At 45.8% G+C, this 13,739-nt stretch overlaps 2 protein-coding genes across 9 annotated transcripts in view; one reads left to right on the top strand and one right to left on the bottom strand.

The window, feature by feature from the left end:
* The window catches only part of MYO15B (myosin XVB), a 48,887-nt gene extending 46,467 nt beyond the window's left edge, over positions 1–2,420 (top strand). Inside the window, 4 exon segments of the mRNA XM_040530940.1 lie at positions 665–798; positions 1,268–1,401; positions 1,866–2,006; positions 2,294–2,420. Coding sequence (XP_040386874.1) covers positions 665–798; positions 1,268–1,401; positions 1,866–2,006; positions 2,294–2,353 — 469 coding nt within the window. The 3' untranslated portion in view covers positions 2,354–2,420.
* Positions 2,421–4,244: 1,824 nt separating this feature from the next.
* The window catches only part of RECQL5 (RecQ like helicase 5), a 38,742-nt gene continuing 29,247 nt past the window's right edge, over positions 4,245–13,739 (bottom strand). For 3 of the 8 annotated variants that reach the window (XM_040530062.1, XM_040530056.1, XM_040530057.1), the window contains exons 9-20: positions 12,763–12,990; positions 11,454–11,553; positions 10,919–10,955; positions 10,091–10,149; positions 9,875–9,948; positions 9,310–9,403; positions 8,686–8,826; positions 7,643–8,346; positions 7,360–7,438; positions 6,216–6,467; positions 5,623–5,695; positions 4,245–5,519 (exon numbers count right to left, since the gene is read on the bottom strand). In XM_040530062.1, the coding sequence (XP_040385996.1) occupies positions 5,398–5,519; positions 5,623–5,695; positions 6,216–6,467; positions 7,360–7,438; positions 7,643–8,346; positions 8,686–8,826; positions 9,310–9,403; positions 9,875–9,948; positions 10,091–10,149; positions 10,919–10,955; positions 11,454–11,553; positions 12,763–12,990 (1,963 nt within the window). In that variant the 3' untranslated portion in view covers positions 4,245–5,397. The remainder of the gene's footprint in view (positions 5,520–5,622; positions 5,696–6,215; positions 6,468–7,359; positions 7,439–7,642; positions 8,347–8,685; positions 8,827–9,309; positions 9,404–9,874; positions 9,949–10,090; positions 10,150–10,918; positions 10,956–11,453; positions 11,554–12,762; positions 12,991–13,739) is intronic. The other 5 variants (XM_040530059.1, XM_040530058.1, XM_040530060.1 and 2 more) reach the window with 3 other exon arrangements.

The raw sequence follows: 13,739 nt of genomic DNA, 5'->3' as shown, positions 1-13,739 counted from the left end.
GAAAGTTTACCTGCTGTTCACACTCCTAATGCAGACCATCCCTTATCCACGTTTCCTTTTGTGACTCTTGCGGAGTTCAAGGCATGAAGGTGCCACAAACATTCCTTTAGGCTGCCATGTGTTTGCAGTACCAAGAACAAAGTGTACGAGCTTTCAGCTGTAGCCATGTAACAGAGATGAAGGTGTGGAGGTAATATCACCATCAAATCCCCTTACAGCATCAGGGGCAAGGGTAGAACCCTGCTGGGTGTGGGAAACTCTGCTCTGTGTAGTGCTATGGCAGCACAGGGGCAAGACAAATAGTGTAAGGTGTTTTTCAGCTGAGACTGCCTGTGAAAGAAACACCTTGTAGCTCTACTTATATGCTACAGTTCTTGCATGAAGAGCTCCTGCTGTCTCCAGAAAGGAGGGATTTCTGTTAGTGTATTAGTCAGTGGTACACAGCCTTTTCTGTGCAAATATGGTCTCAACTGTCTCTGTTTCCTCCCACATTAACCAATTTAGATGTGACCCGTTGTGCTCTTCTCTCTCCCCCCTCCACCCTTGCCTCCGGCCCCTCTACTGAAAATTGTTGCCACCTCCCCTCCTTTCTCTAACTCCCCCCTGGTTTATCTTTTGATTTTGGCTGGGCAGGGGGTGAATTACTCTCTGCTTTTTGGCACAGGGAGGAGTTGAAGGAGTACATACCAAAGCCTTTGCAGTCCCAAATCAACCCCCAGAGTCTGCAGAACCATCTTGGGATGCTGTTGAGAAACAGGCAGCCACTCCAACCACTGGATGCAAAAATCCAGTTCATAGGTGAGGAGACATCCAGATCTACTTGGGTAGTAATCTGTTCTGATTGTGATGGAAGCTGCCTCTGAATGCATTTTTGGGACAGTTGATGAGGTTGGCAAGGATCTTTGGGGCTTGGAATGACCCATGACACATGACTCCCTAAGAGCCTTTCTCTGCAGACTGGCATATGCTCCCAAGCATGGTCATCATGGTAGAAGTCCCACCTTTTGGTAAAAGTCTGCAGAAAACTTTCAGAGCCCTGTATGGGTTGTGCTTTAATTGATATTCTGTCTGCACATCTGCTTTCTGTTCTGAAAAGAATGGTGCATCCGTCCAGGCTGCTGACAGTTAAACACTAGGAGTGTAGGGGTGGTGGGAGAAGTCAATTGCACTAAAAAGTGCACCTGCCTCTTTTGACCACCTTAGGCAGGTGCAGTAGATTGCTGGCTGGAAGCTGCTGCCTGAATGCCACCTTTTTGCTTTCTTACAGAGCACGCGATGAAATTGCCCTTCTTTGGCTACAACTTCTACTTTGTAGAGAGAGTGAGCGACAGCACAATCCCTGTGCCCTGCTATTTTGGTGTGAATAATGAACAGATCGTTGTGGTGGATAACATCACCCAGGTATGCCAGATAATTCTTCCTCAGTGTCCAAAGCCCTGATGTCTTTCAGGTGTTAGCTCTGACTTTTAGGACTTGTGCAGGAAGAGGCTGTATTTATGTGCATCGCAGCCATTCACTCTAACAGCAGCCCTAGCCCAAAGCCAGTGACAAGAGCAGTAGAACAGTTAGTAGTGGCGTGAGCTCTTTTGCGAGTCCAGCAGTGATCATGCAAACAAGCATGGTGCACAGTAAAACTAAGTGTAGAAAACACACTCCTATTTGGCCTAGTCTTGTAGGAGTTCCAGGGATGCACTGGCAGTGGAGCCTAGCAATTACTGCAGCCCTTCCGTTTACTCTGCCCTGTGCCCTAGTCTGCCTCAGCTTTCAAGAAATTCTTGAGATGAATCCTCCTTGGCCAGAATCAGATCATTTTGCTCTTAAAGGACTGCACCAGATAATGCTCTGTGGCTTTTTTCCTTACGCAGGCAGTCTCCCACGTCATCCCACTGAAAGAGCTGCAGAAGATGCGAACCCTGCGGCCTACCTCTGATGGTGGGCTTCCCGGCATAGAACTGAACTATGGCTCCGCTGCCAGTCCCAAGTCTCTGTGGCTTGAACTGTCACAGGTGAGATGATCAGCCCTGACACACAGCTTCCTCCGGGCAATTCAGAAATTGCCCTCTACTCCCCAGCTGAGCCTCTGCTAAGAGCCTGCTGTTCGCTTCTGTCCCGGGGTGGATGGAGACACTGCATTTACCAGTTCCCAAAGTGCAGTTTGAAATCCCAGTGCCTGCTCGGTATTTAATTATGGGACGTAATTTATGGGAAGATGCTTAATTATGGCAATATTCAATTATGAGAAGCAGCCATTTCTGGGGTAGAGAATGACTGGTACTGATTTGTGTTTTGACAGGCTAAAGAAATGTATCACACGGTTGTTGTCATCCTGGATAAAACAGATTTTCATCGCTAAAGCCTAAGGAGACGAATGACCAAGCAAAACAGCACCAGTTTCCTTTGAGCTTGTTCAGTGCTCCCTGCCTGTCCCCTGGAGAGGTCTGTCCCAGAAACGTCCGTGATCTCAGACAGCTGCTTTCTAAGACTGCCACCACAGTGATGGTGTGCTTGTTGATGGACTGGGCTGTAATCTCACCCCTTGTGACCTGCTGTTCAGTCGCCAAGTCCTCTTCCTTGAAGCGACGCTTGCACTGGTTGAACAACCCACAAGACACCCTTTCCACTCCATTGCTTCTTCATAGCCTGAGCCAGCACAGAGCAGCTGAACAGATGCAAGCATCTGCCTGCAAGCTATGCACTGTGGGACTGTTTTTTCTTTTTTTAAATTAAGGCTCATGAGCAAAGACTGATGCTTGCTAGAGATTTGTGTATCAGAAAGCAAAGCCAGGGTTATGAAATGACAGCACTGGCTGCTGCCATTTTCCATAGACCAGCTTCTTCTCTCTATCAATATGCAAGACGCCCTGTAGCAGGGTTTGTGAAGCAGGAGCTTGTAGACAGCATCTTAATTGCAAAGCAGATCAGTGTTAATATCCAATTGTGTTAAAAGTGTTAATATACAATTGCTACATCTGCTAGGGCACAGATTGAGCTGCAATGGTAAGAATGTTTATTGTTAATTAATTTCTTACTGATGTATGCGTATACTTATTTTTCCTTCTGCTATAAAGAAGTCAATCATGTCCATGAAGCTGTCATACTTGCATCGTGGTTTCATGCCCATGGAGAAAAATGTATTCGAGGGGAACGGGTATTACCGTATAGGAGAGTGTCTTGAATTGTATTAAAACACTTAATTTATTTTTATTGCTACAGCTATCCTACTGAACTAAAAGGTTTATTACAGGAGACTGTAATAAAATAATTGCATAATAGCTATTTTGAAGCTATGAGATGACACACACTGCTTTACATCTAACCTGGGATGAGTGACCTGCAGCTAACTGGAAAAGCTGGAGGAAAAGGTGGTCGCTGTTGGCTGGAAAAGGGATCCAGAGTTGCTTAATGCAAGCCATGATGCCCAGCTTCTTGCTGGTGAGCTGATGCCAGCAGTAGGCACAGTAGCTTCCCTGTCAGGAACTTGCCTGCAAGTGTTGCTTGCTGTGGCCAGGGAGGTCCTTGCTGAGGTGTGTACTGCACCTTCTCCCTTCACCAGTACTATCGCAAGGCTAGGTGAAGTGCCACAGCAACATGAAAGAAAGGAATAGAGACCATCTCTGAAGCTTAACTCATCCTTATTTCCTTTCTCTTTCTGAGCTTTTGCTGCCTTACGTAGAAACGCACTCATCTGAAGAACTGCTCTGCATGGTGATTCAGCACCGTGCTACAAACCCCCCATGCCCTTTTGGACGTCCTCTGATTTTACGATTTGCACAAAATTTCTGAAAAGTTCACCCAGGCAGCAGCTGAACTCTACAAGCACTGAACGCTGGAGATAGTAACCTTATATGGGAGTTCCTGTAGATAGCTGATGTAACAAAAATTGTAATGGGAAGGTGAAGCAGAAACCAGCAGGCAGCAGCTGAAAAAATAGTTCTTTGTATAAAAGGCTTCTTGTAAAAGCCCTTTTGTCCTCCCCTTGAGCAGAGAAAGCTGAAGATGAAAGTGACTTTTGAGATAAACATTTCCAGGTTCTTCTCCTCCTGGTGCTTAGCTAGAAATATCCTGCAGCTATTGGGGTTGGAGCTGTCTGCTGCTACAAACTTCCCACCCCTCCCATCCCAGGCTTGCCTGCTCAGATAAAAAGAGCAAGCTTTCATGTCTAAGTTTACAGTGATGGAGTCTTAATATATCTAAGACCGGTCTATATGATAGGTAAGAAAAAACTTCCAGGAAGAGTCCACAGCTGCAATAACACTGTTTTATTGTCAGTTCTGCACATACCCTTCAGCACATAAAAATAATCATCTGGTGAGTACAGTAATTCAAAAGCCTGTTTCATGGCTTCTCAGGCTGCAGATTCCTCTAGCAGCAATACTGCCTGAGGCCACCAGCCTCTGTAAGCACGGAAAAAAGACAGAACCCAACTAAAACCCAAGAGAAAGGACTTGTGCCAGGGAATCAGGTTATTTCAAGCCCACTGATACCCTACAGTCCAGGTCCTTACATAAATATAGCAGCAGAGGCACCACAGTGTCAACTTGAGGGCCACAGCAGTACATTAACCAGTAGTAACAGCAGCATTGCCCTCTGTACTGCAGGCTGTGGGTGAGGCACAGGGAGCAGATATGGCTTTAGGGGTTACAAGCAATGCTGGAAAAGTGTTGGCAACCTTGGTGCCACTACTAGAGAGGTTAATACCAAGACAGCATCACCACTTAAGTTAAAGGGCAGGCAGAACCAGACAGTTAAAAAAAAAAAAAAAAAAAGGAAGTTGGAATTAAAACAAAAAGAATCTGAATTTCTCTACCTTCAGAAAGTAGGCATTGCCTGCAGAGTAAAAACAAAACACTCCCCTGCTGCCCGCCAAGGAAAAACATTCCATCCAGGTACTTAAACATCAAGTTCAGCATTAGCAGCCCTGAGCAAAAGCATGTGAACTCATTTGTAGCATAAGGCTTCTATTGGTAACACAAATAAGAACTAAGGGATGGGGGAGCAGGAGGAGTAGCCATCTAGGAAGCAAGAGGATGCCATCCCAAAGCAGAGTCCCAGATAGATGCCTTCCCAGACCGCTGCAGGGAAGAAGTTGGAGGCACTGCAAAACATCTGAGACAGCAGCCCCTAACCTACACAGCAGACGGAGACTTGGTACCTCTTGGCACAAGGTACTGGAGGACCTCGGTGCTCTGGTTAGTGGAGAAATTCTCCACAGGTTCACAGAAACTGGTTTTGTGGAAATGTGTGTCACTAAGGTGGCACTGCAGGCAGAAGAGAGCAAAAATGCAGTAGGGAAAGAAAGTTCACTTCTGCAGTTTCATAAACCCCTCCGTGGCTAAGTTCTTCAAGATCCCCTGGTCCCACTACTGGAAGAAGGAAGCGACAAACAAGATGCAAGGATCATCTCTCCGAGCTCTGCAGCTCCTGCCAGTCTGTCTCGCTCTCACATCTGACTCGTGTTTTGAAAAACTCCTTAATGAGTCTCTGTGCTTCTTCCTTCACTGCAAGAGAAGCAGCATCACCTTTGAGATGATACTTAAGACATCTGCCCCCTCTAGAGCCATCAATTCATTTAGCATCACAAGAAACCAAGATTCTTGGTGCTCTCTACAGCTGCCAACTCACCAGTCTTGCGGGCAGGGTTCTGATCTTCAGTCAGTAAGTGAGACAGGTGCCGAGCAAAGCCCTTAAACAGATCCTGCAGAGAGAGGGAGGATAAAGAGCAGAAAGCAGACATCAATAATTCACCAGGCTTAATTCTGCATTTGTCTTGCCCTTAGTACAGGCTGGCTGTAGCACAAACCATCCACGGAATTATACCACAGGAGTGCTACAAGCCTGCAAATGCACTGACCCCGTAGTGCTGGAGGAGCACGCTCGTGCACGTGCTGCCTTGCAGAATACACCAGGTAAACCAGACCAAAACCGAACCTGGTCTGTTACCACTCCACAGGTAGGAGTTCCTAAAAACTTACCAGCGTTTAGTACGAAAACAAGAACAATCACAAGTGTGGAACCAACAAGATACTGCTCTCAATCACACGCAAACCCTTGCTTGCAAGAGGGGAGTTGCTGCACCTAGTCACTAAACCAGCACACACCAGGATGTGACCTGGAAATTAAATGTGGTATCCATACCATCGTTCTCTTCTTAGGGCCCCAGATAAGTGGAGAGATGCAGTCTCCTTCTGCTTGAGAGGGTCTTGAGCTGTGCCTACCTTGGAAGCAAATTTGCCACCCTTGTAGAACGGGGTCAAATATTTTACAACGATGTCTGCTGTCTCTTTGAGGGACATGCCTTTGGTCGCTGGCTGTATGGTCTTGCTGGCTCCTTCTTTATCACACTGTGATAAGTTTGGATCAAAAGTCACCTTCTTCTTCGTTGGACCAACACTTTTGCTTTCTGGCTGGGACAGAATAGAAGATTTTGCTGCTGTCCGTAGCCGCTTTGTTGCGGGACTTTCCATATCCTGCAGATGGAACAGAAGAAAACCTAAATGGCTAATTCCTGCAGCAGCATTACACTTTCAAGCAGCCACTTCCTCCTGAGAACATGAATCTCTGCAGCATCCTGCAGGCTCTTCCTATAGTGGATATCATGCAGGAACCTATGGACCTTCTTGGGGACGTGAAGCTCCGCAGACACAATACATTTTCCCAAATAAAAGGGGCTTTGAAAAAAACCCTATCAGACTACCACCTATTTCCCTATACTCTCATTAGGGCAGCTAATTGCTAGACCCAGTTTTATACAGGAGAGGCTCACAGGAAAAGGTTTCCCAGGATGTTTGCTGAGCGCGCACCCCTCAGGAAGAACTGACCACCTCAGAAGCGCCACACTCCTGCTCAACTCAGAAGAGCAAGGAGAAAACTGCACTGTTCAGCAGAGACAGCTGCTAGGCAGGCTTGGATGCCAACAGCAGAACCAGAGACTGAATGGCAAGGAAGGCTGCGCACGTGATTCCCTTTTTAGTGGTCCCATGGGTCACTGACCTGTGGTTGTTCCCATGAATGGAGAAAGCATCTCGCTATTAATAGTTACAGATCTAGAGGGGGTGGAGAGAATCATCCCAGGCAAGTTATCAGGAAAAGGTACGGTCAAGTGTCGCAGACAAGAAACAGCAGAGTGCAGTGGAAGCTGTCCACTGCGGTCTGAGTTGCTGACACTGGCCCCGTGGGTGGCAGGGACACATCAGGAGGGCAACTCATCTACAGTTCTCCTCTCCACTGCAATTGCAGCTGGGCTCTCCCCAGCTAAATAACGCTATCAGGTGAAGTTCAGACCAGGAGCATCACTTCCACAGAGCAACTTGGAACAAGGAGAGCAGACAGAGAGGAAATCGGCATCCACTAAAGTCTTACCTCATCCCATCCTGGTCGCTTCCCACTCTGACCTTCCCCAACAACAGTTAATTCAGTTTCTGTGACATTTTCAGGAACGCTAGAGGAAAGAGTGGAGAGAAGGGCAATTTAATTCATTCCAATTAGTCACTGTCAGCGGCCAAGAGACTCTCCATGGTAAAGCAGGAATTTCCCTCACCAGCCTAGAAATTTGACATGGATTCCCAGTTTCCAGGGCAAGCCTGATGGGGCCCTGCAGCTACTTAACAGGGTAACAAAGGGAGGAGAGAGGTAAAGATATTACCTGGATTTTACATCAAGTTCTTCCTGAAGGAGATCAGATTCAGCAGCCTGCTGGGTCTTAAAATCCTCCTCCTTCTCAGTCAGTGTTCCTTCCTCCTCCTTCTCAGTCAATGTTCCTTCTGTCTCCCCGAGCTCTTCATTCTCTGCCTGGGACTGTGCAGTCACATCCTCTCCAGACTCATCTTCGTTTCCCTGAGGTATTGGTTTCTCTTGACATACGCTTTGAGAAGAAACCTGAGGTAGTGTGCTTGCAGAACAGCTGACTTCCTCTGCTGTGCTGCAACTTTTGGCTTTAGACCCACCTTTGGAGAGGGAGAAGAACTTGGAAATATCCTGTGATTCTTTTTTGGCTGCTTCTGCCAGCATTTGCTGCTTTTTGCTAACTTTGGCTTTCTTAGCAGGGCTATCACAAAGGGCAGTTTTTGTGTCTGGGCTGGGTTGCTGTCCCTTCTTTTCAGGAAGGAATAGTTCTACCTCAGAACTCTCACACTTCGCTTTTTCTTTTTTTGCTTTTTCTTTCTTCTGGAGCACGCGGTTTCTCTTGTCTAGTTCCAGATTACAGTTGCTGTTGTCTTGCTCATTTGGACAATCTTCTTTTTTGACAAGCTTTGTATTGCTTTCCTCCTGGATTGTCAGCAGTTCTGAAGCTGTCTGGAATAAGCTGGAACTCTTTGGAAACCCAGCTCCCACGCGCTTGGGTTTGAACTAAGGAGGAAAGAAGGAGAAGAAAAAATTTAGGGTATGAGAGCAGCAAGGAGGCCCTGTATGCGGAACTCTAAAAGGAGCCAAGTTTATGTGCACAATACACTACTGTTCGTACAGCTGTAAGCTGGGGAGGGCTCTAAAATTGACTCATCATCATGACCATCAACTGAGACATCATGCAAATAGAGTAGTCTAACGTCATAGCCCCACAGTAAGGAAACAGACAGCATCTTTGGTTAGAGTGAGATGAGAAAAACAAAAAGAACTTTAAAAACAATCATAAAAAAGTAGGTAGGCAAGCCATAACATTCCCTCATTGTCCATCCCATCTGCACTCACCGAGTAAACCTGGGATGCAGGGAGGAAGTCCTCCTCTGCTGGAGACTCAGATTTTGTTTCCAAGCTTCTGTTACCACCAGTTCCTGACCCAAAGACTGAGAACAACTCTCCTCCTTTTGAGGCTTTGTTGATCTCTGCTACCTGAAAAGAGAACAGAAGCAAACTCCTGGTGACTAAAAATCTTTATGTATTCCTGCCTCTGTACACACTCAGAGTCATAGCTGGCAAAACAAATATGGAGATACACCTGTCTCAAGAACAGGAACATCTTCAAGGAGATGTATGGCAACCAGCTAACCTAAGCCTAGGCTGCTCTATTGTCAGCAACAATCTGAAGAATTTCCCATTCCCTCTGTTGCTAGACCTAGAGGATATCTGGATAAGCTTGCACTGATATGCAGGTTTCCAAAGTCTGTAAGCTCATAGAATACAGCCAATGACGATGTGAAACCAACACGAATCTGGTTCCTCCTGGAAACAAAGCCAAGAAGAAAGATTTGGAAGACATCCAAGGGAAAGTGGATTTTCTCCTTCACCTATCCCACACAAACTCTATTCCCCTTTGAGCTGAGGCCACACCATGTTAAGAGGCAAGGGCAAGCAACAGCAGATGTTGGGCCCTACCTTCTTTAGCACAGATGCCTTGTATGAGTTAGCCATTTTACTGGTTCTGAAAGCTTCATACTCCAGCTCCACAGCACAGGCATGAGGGTCTGACCTGTAATACAGGCTGGGGTGATTTCTGGCAAGACATACTTCTATATCTGCAAAGGGAACACTAATGCTTAAGCATCTCCCAGAAAGTACAAAATTCTCTACCTCTGGTGCAAGAATAAGTGATAACTCCCAATTAAGGATGTAGTGGTGACTTGCTGGGGAATGGAAAACGTGGCAAGAACAGATTTAAATCGAAGTCCTCTTGTTCAGTTGCTCAGTTTTGAAGTACACTATCCCCATCTTGTGGGGCAGTGGGGAATTGCAACTCCTAGGATCAAGCTGATTTAGCAGAATCGGACACAGGAATCCTCATGTCTGATCATGAACATGACTACAAGAAGGATGCTGTTAAGTGAAGCTACATCCTTGGACCAAATTAAAATGCGTTCCCTGAAAGTGGTAACGTTGCTTGGGGAAGAGTAGGCCTGTGTTAAGGGACTCAATACACTACCCCTTGTCTCTCATCTCATACCCTTTTCCTTCTGCTGGAACCTTTTGGTTGGCTCTCAAAGCTTCTTCCAGTATCTTCAAGCAGTGTTCCCGTCCCTAGGAAACATGGGATACTCAGACATGTTCTACAGAAATCACAGTGCCCCTTGGACTTCTAACCCTGAAGGAGTAAGAACAGGACAGGCAGAAGCTTTGTTCTTTGCGAGTCAACGAGTCAACGTTAAACAGCCTCTCTTACCTTCACTGTGAGCTTAGAGATTCTTCTGCTGGAGGCGTCTTTCAAGGGGCAGTCTGCACCTGTCACAGAAGAGACATTTGGAAAAAGGCATCGTAGCATCATAGCATTGAACATCTCAGCTCTCTCTGGGGTGGTGCCAGCCCAGTATTGCCTGTTATGCTCTTCCCTGCAGTCACCCCAAGAACCACTATAGGCACCCCTTTCATCTGCAATAGCTACAAATTCCAAGAGTAGCAGAAGGAAAATGAGATTTCTTTCTCTGGATGAGAAGGTCTGTTTTGCTAGTTTAAGATTAACAGCTCTCCAAAACCCCTCCAACCCAAGAAGACCTTTTTCAAGGCATCCCAGCTCTTAGGAAAAACAATTCTGCCCTCCCCCACCCCCAGCACCAACCAAAAATAAAGAGGGTGAATGGAGTAACATGAACCATCAGGTACTCATTTACAACAGTGTAAGACCTATGTTGCTAGACAGGGCTCCATGTAGCACAGATACAAATGGCAAAGTTGATTTCAACAGTTTCCATTCCAATTGAATACTGCTGCATAAACACTGCAGACATAGCCTAAAAAGTCAGGTTAGACAACGTTCCTTCTCTCTTACTTGTTTGGAAAAGATGTTCAGAAAGATGCATTCCATATCTTCACCCCAACCAAATCTAAACTCAGATTCATCTCCTCCAGCCAAGCTTTCACAGCCAAAAGCCCAACCCCTGTGCCTAGGGATTGATACCCCCAGTGTTGATGCTACATAAATTACATGCAGCTGCAAAATACAAGACTTCCCTCTCCCAAAGATAACCCACTATAAATCAAAGAAGAGATTTACTTGGAGGAATAAAATCATCTTTTTCTGGTTCTTGGCCCTAGGGAAAAAAAAACAAAAAACAAACATTTCCATTCCTGTAACACACATGCAGGTCTAGAAACACAAAAGATATATTTTTATATTTTTATCCCCTTGCTCTGAAGTTACAAAGGTACTGACAAGGCAAGAAAATGGAGAAAACGAGAGAAAGGATGAGAATCAAAGCTAGAAGTTCAACTTTGCTATAGGAATATCCAAGAGAAGCTGAACGGGAAAATTTGTTTCTAGTAATATCAGAGTTGATAAAGACAACAGGATCCCCTTGATGAGCACTGCAGAGAGGTAAGCTGGATTCCTTCACATTATGAGACTGACCCAGAATAGGAGAATGTGACAAAAGCATAAGTACTCAGTAAAAGCCAGAACAAGCTACAGCAAGATGCAATAATTTACTTTCACTAGTGCCAGGAAAGCCTTTGTATCTATAAGACAAGCTCACAGCATAAAGGTAACAGCAAACACTCTGTGAATCTCTTACAAAGGTACACAAACTCACTTTGCGCAGGCTCATCTGCTTTTTGTAGAAGTTGTTCCACTCTCGTTTCCGACTCTCTTCACTGGCTTCATCCCCATTCCCGCTGCTTTCCTCATCATAGCTGGATAAGGCAGGAGAACAAAAGGAAAAAACATTTCTGTAGATGTAGCATTACCTGGGGCAAAGGCTTTGGGAAGCTTAGGTCATCCCAGGATTTAGAGAAGATGTGTTTCAGAGCCTTTCTAAATGAGTCTAAGCTCTTAGTTTCACTACTACTCAACCTGGACAGTAGTGTCGATGGCATTTATTAATCTCATGAACTAGTAAGCAGTAGCATGGACTAGAAGCAGGTAACTAGTGCTCTGAGAATGTAGGACTTTATTTCAGAAGCTCTGACAGCTCCTTCCATGGGATTGAGTAGTGACTGCTTTGGGTCGTGTACCCTATCTGCCAGTCACTACTGCCCTTGGAGCTGAGATGGCAGAAAGGGCACAGCATCTGTTCCTCGGCAGTGTCTTCTCAGGTCCTGAGATCAAACACAAGCTTATGTCACAAGTACACCAGTTTCCTCTGACTCGACTGGAATTGCCCGAAGAACAAAGCTACCAGTCTCAAGCTAAGGTAAAGCAGAGGGCTACACCAGCCGACCACACTGTGCATCCTGGCAGAGTTCCATGGGCAGTGCAAGTGGGGAAACTCGCGTCCTGGTGGCTGCAACACAGCCAAAGAACAAGGAAGAAGAGAAGTTGTCATCTCCACACTGCCAAGCATTTTACAGAATAAATCATATTTCTGACTGCACATCTTCCTTTTGCTATCAGCCTGATGGGGAAACACTAATATTTAGCAATCAGCAGAAGAATCTGATGCTGGCACACCATTATATCCTCTGTGATGACTAAGTTCTGACACTGGTCCCCCAGCCTGCTGGCCCAAAGACATCGGCACTAAGCCAGGAACAAGCTCTGGACCACACATTGCTGTCAAGCTGGTCTCAGTTTAAACATTTTTGAACCTTGTGACTGTGAACAGGGCTGCGCCCATTTAGTGCTTTCAAAAATTTCAGCCCGGTTTCTTGAACCAATTACCTTCTGCAGGGCAATTCTTAGGTCATTCAAAACAGCTTTTTGCTCTCTGGGACGTGAATTTGATCAAGGCTGCCAAAGCGTGTGGAAAATGAAATTCCAGCTCCTGCTGCCAGGAAGTTACAGGAAAATACCACCACACAGAAACATGTGCTGAAAATCGGAGTGGCTGGGCCTGCAGCTGTGAGATGCTCTCTTCTCTCTAATAGCTCCTATGAGCGGAGTCTGAGCTACCAAGTACAGACCTGCTAAAACCTCTGCAACCTCTCCTTCCTCCTTCATACAGCTCTGGGTCGTAGCTGTCCCAGGAGGAACTTGAGGGCCCAATGCAGGTTTTGCTCCAGCTGTTGCTACAGCGCTCCAGTGACTCCAGCTGCCTCTTCACTGCCCCTGGGTTCTTGCAGTAATCGCAGCACTTATTACAAGGTGGAGTGACGTCGCCGAAGTACTTTGCTATGGCAGCATGACGACACCTAGGAGACAAAAGGAAAAATGATAGGGCAATTATTTTCACTGGAGAACTCCAACCTTCCAAATGCAAGTTGTCTTGTGATAAAGACTTGGCTTCTTTTTTGCAGAGAATGCCTATTCCAGCAGGAAATACAGTGGTTAAGTCCTGGAGCAGAACTGGGGTTCTGTTCCTGGTAGCTTGCTTACAGTCTCTGTGCCTTCATTTCCTTGAATGTAAAACAAACAGTGGCATCAATCTTCTGATAAATGCTTTCAGACCTTTGAGATCTGCAAAATGTGCAATGGATGAAATATGCACTTATTATTTCCGCATGACTGCCCAAATACATTCCATGTCCAATCAGAATGGCTCTAGAATAAATATGTAAAGAGGTCCTCTTGATACCTACATCCTACAGTTTAGAATATGCCCATGTATTTCCCATAGGAGAGCTTCTCATTTTATTGTCCGTGGTTTGAAGGTGAACAAATCCACATCTGAATAAACAGGAATGTAAATTAAGTCAGAAATAAAGTCTGGACTGAAGGCACAAGGGAGCGCTAATTCAGAAAATACAGCTGAGGTTCTTGACTTGCTAACAGTGCTTCAGATCCGTGGCGAGTTCGGGTAGAGTCCAACACCCATGTAAACCAGCCCGTTTGCTCAAAGAGTATTGCACAACCAGCTCCACCAGCCTTAGCAAACTAGCCCTCTGAAGATGACTAGATTCTTCTTCCAGGAATCTTCAAAGATTTCTGGCAGCCATCAGTG

Source organism: Cygnus olor, chromosome 18 (assembly GCF_009769625.2).
Source record: "Cygnus olor isolate bCygOlo1 chromosome 18, bCygOlo1.pri.v2, whole genome shotgun sequence".
Taxonomy (NCBI): domain Eukaryota; kingdom Metazoa; phylum Chordata; class Aves; order Anseriformes; family Anatidae; genus Cygnus; species Cygnus olor.
This window is presented reverse-complemented; position numbering and strand designations above follow the sequence as displayed.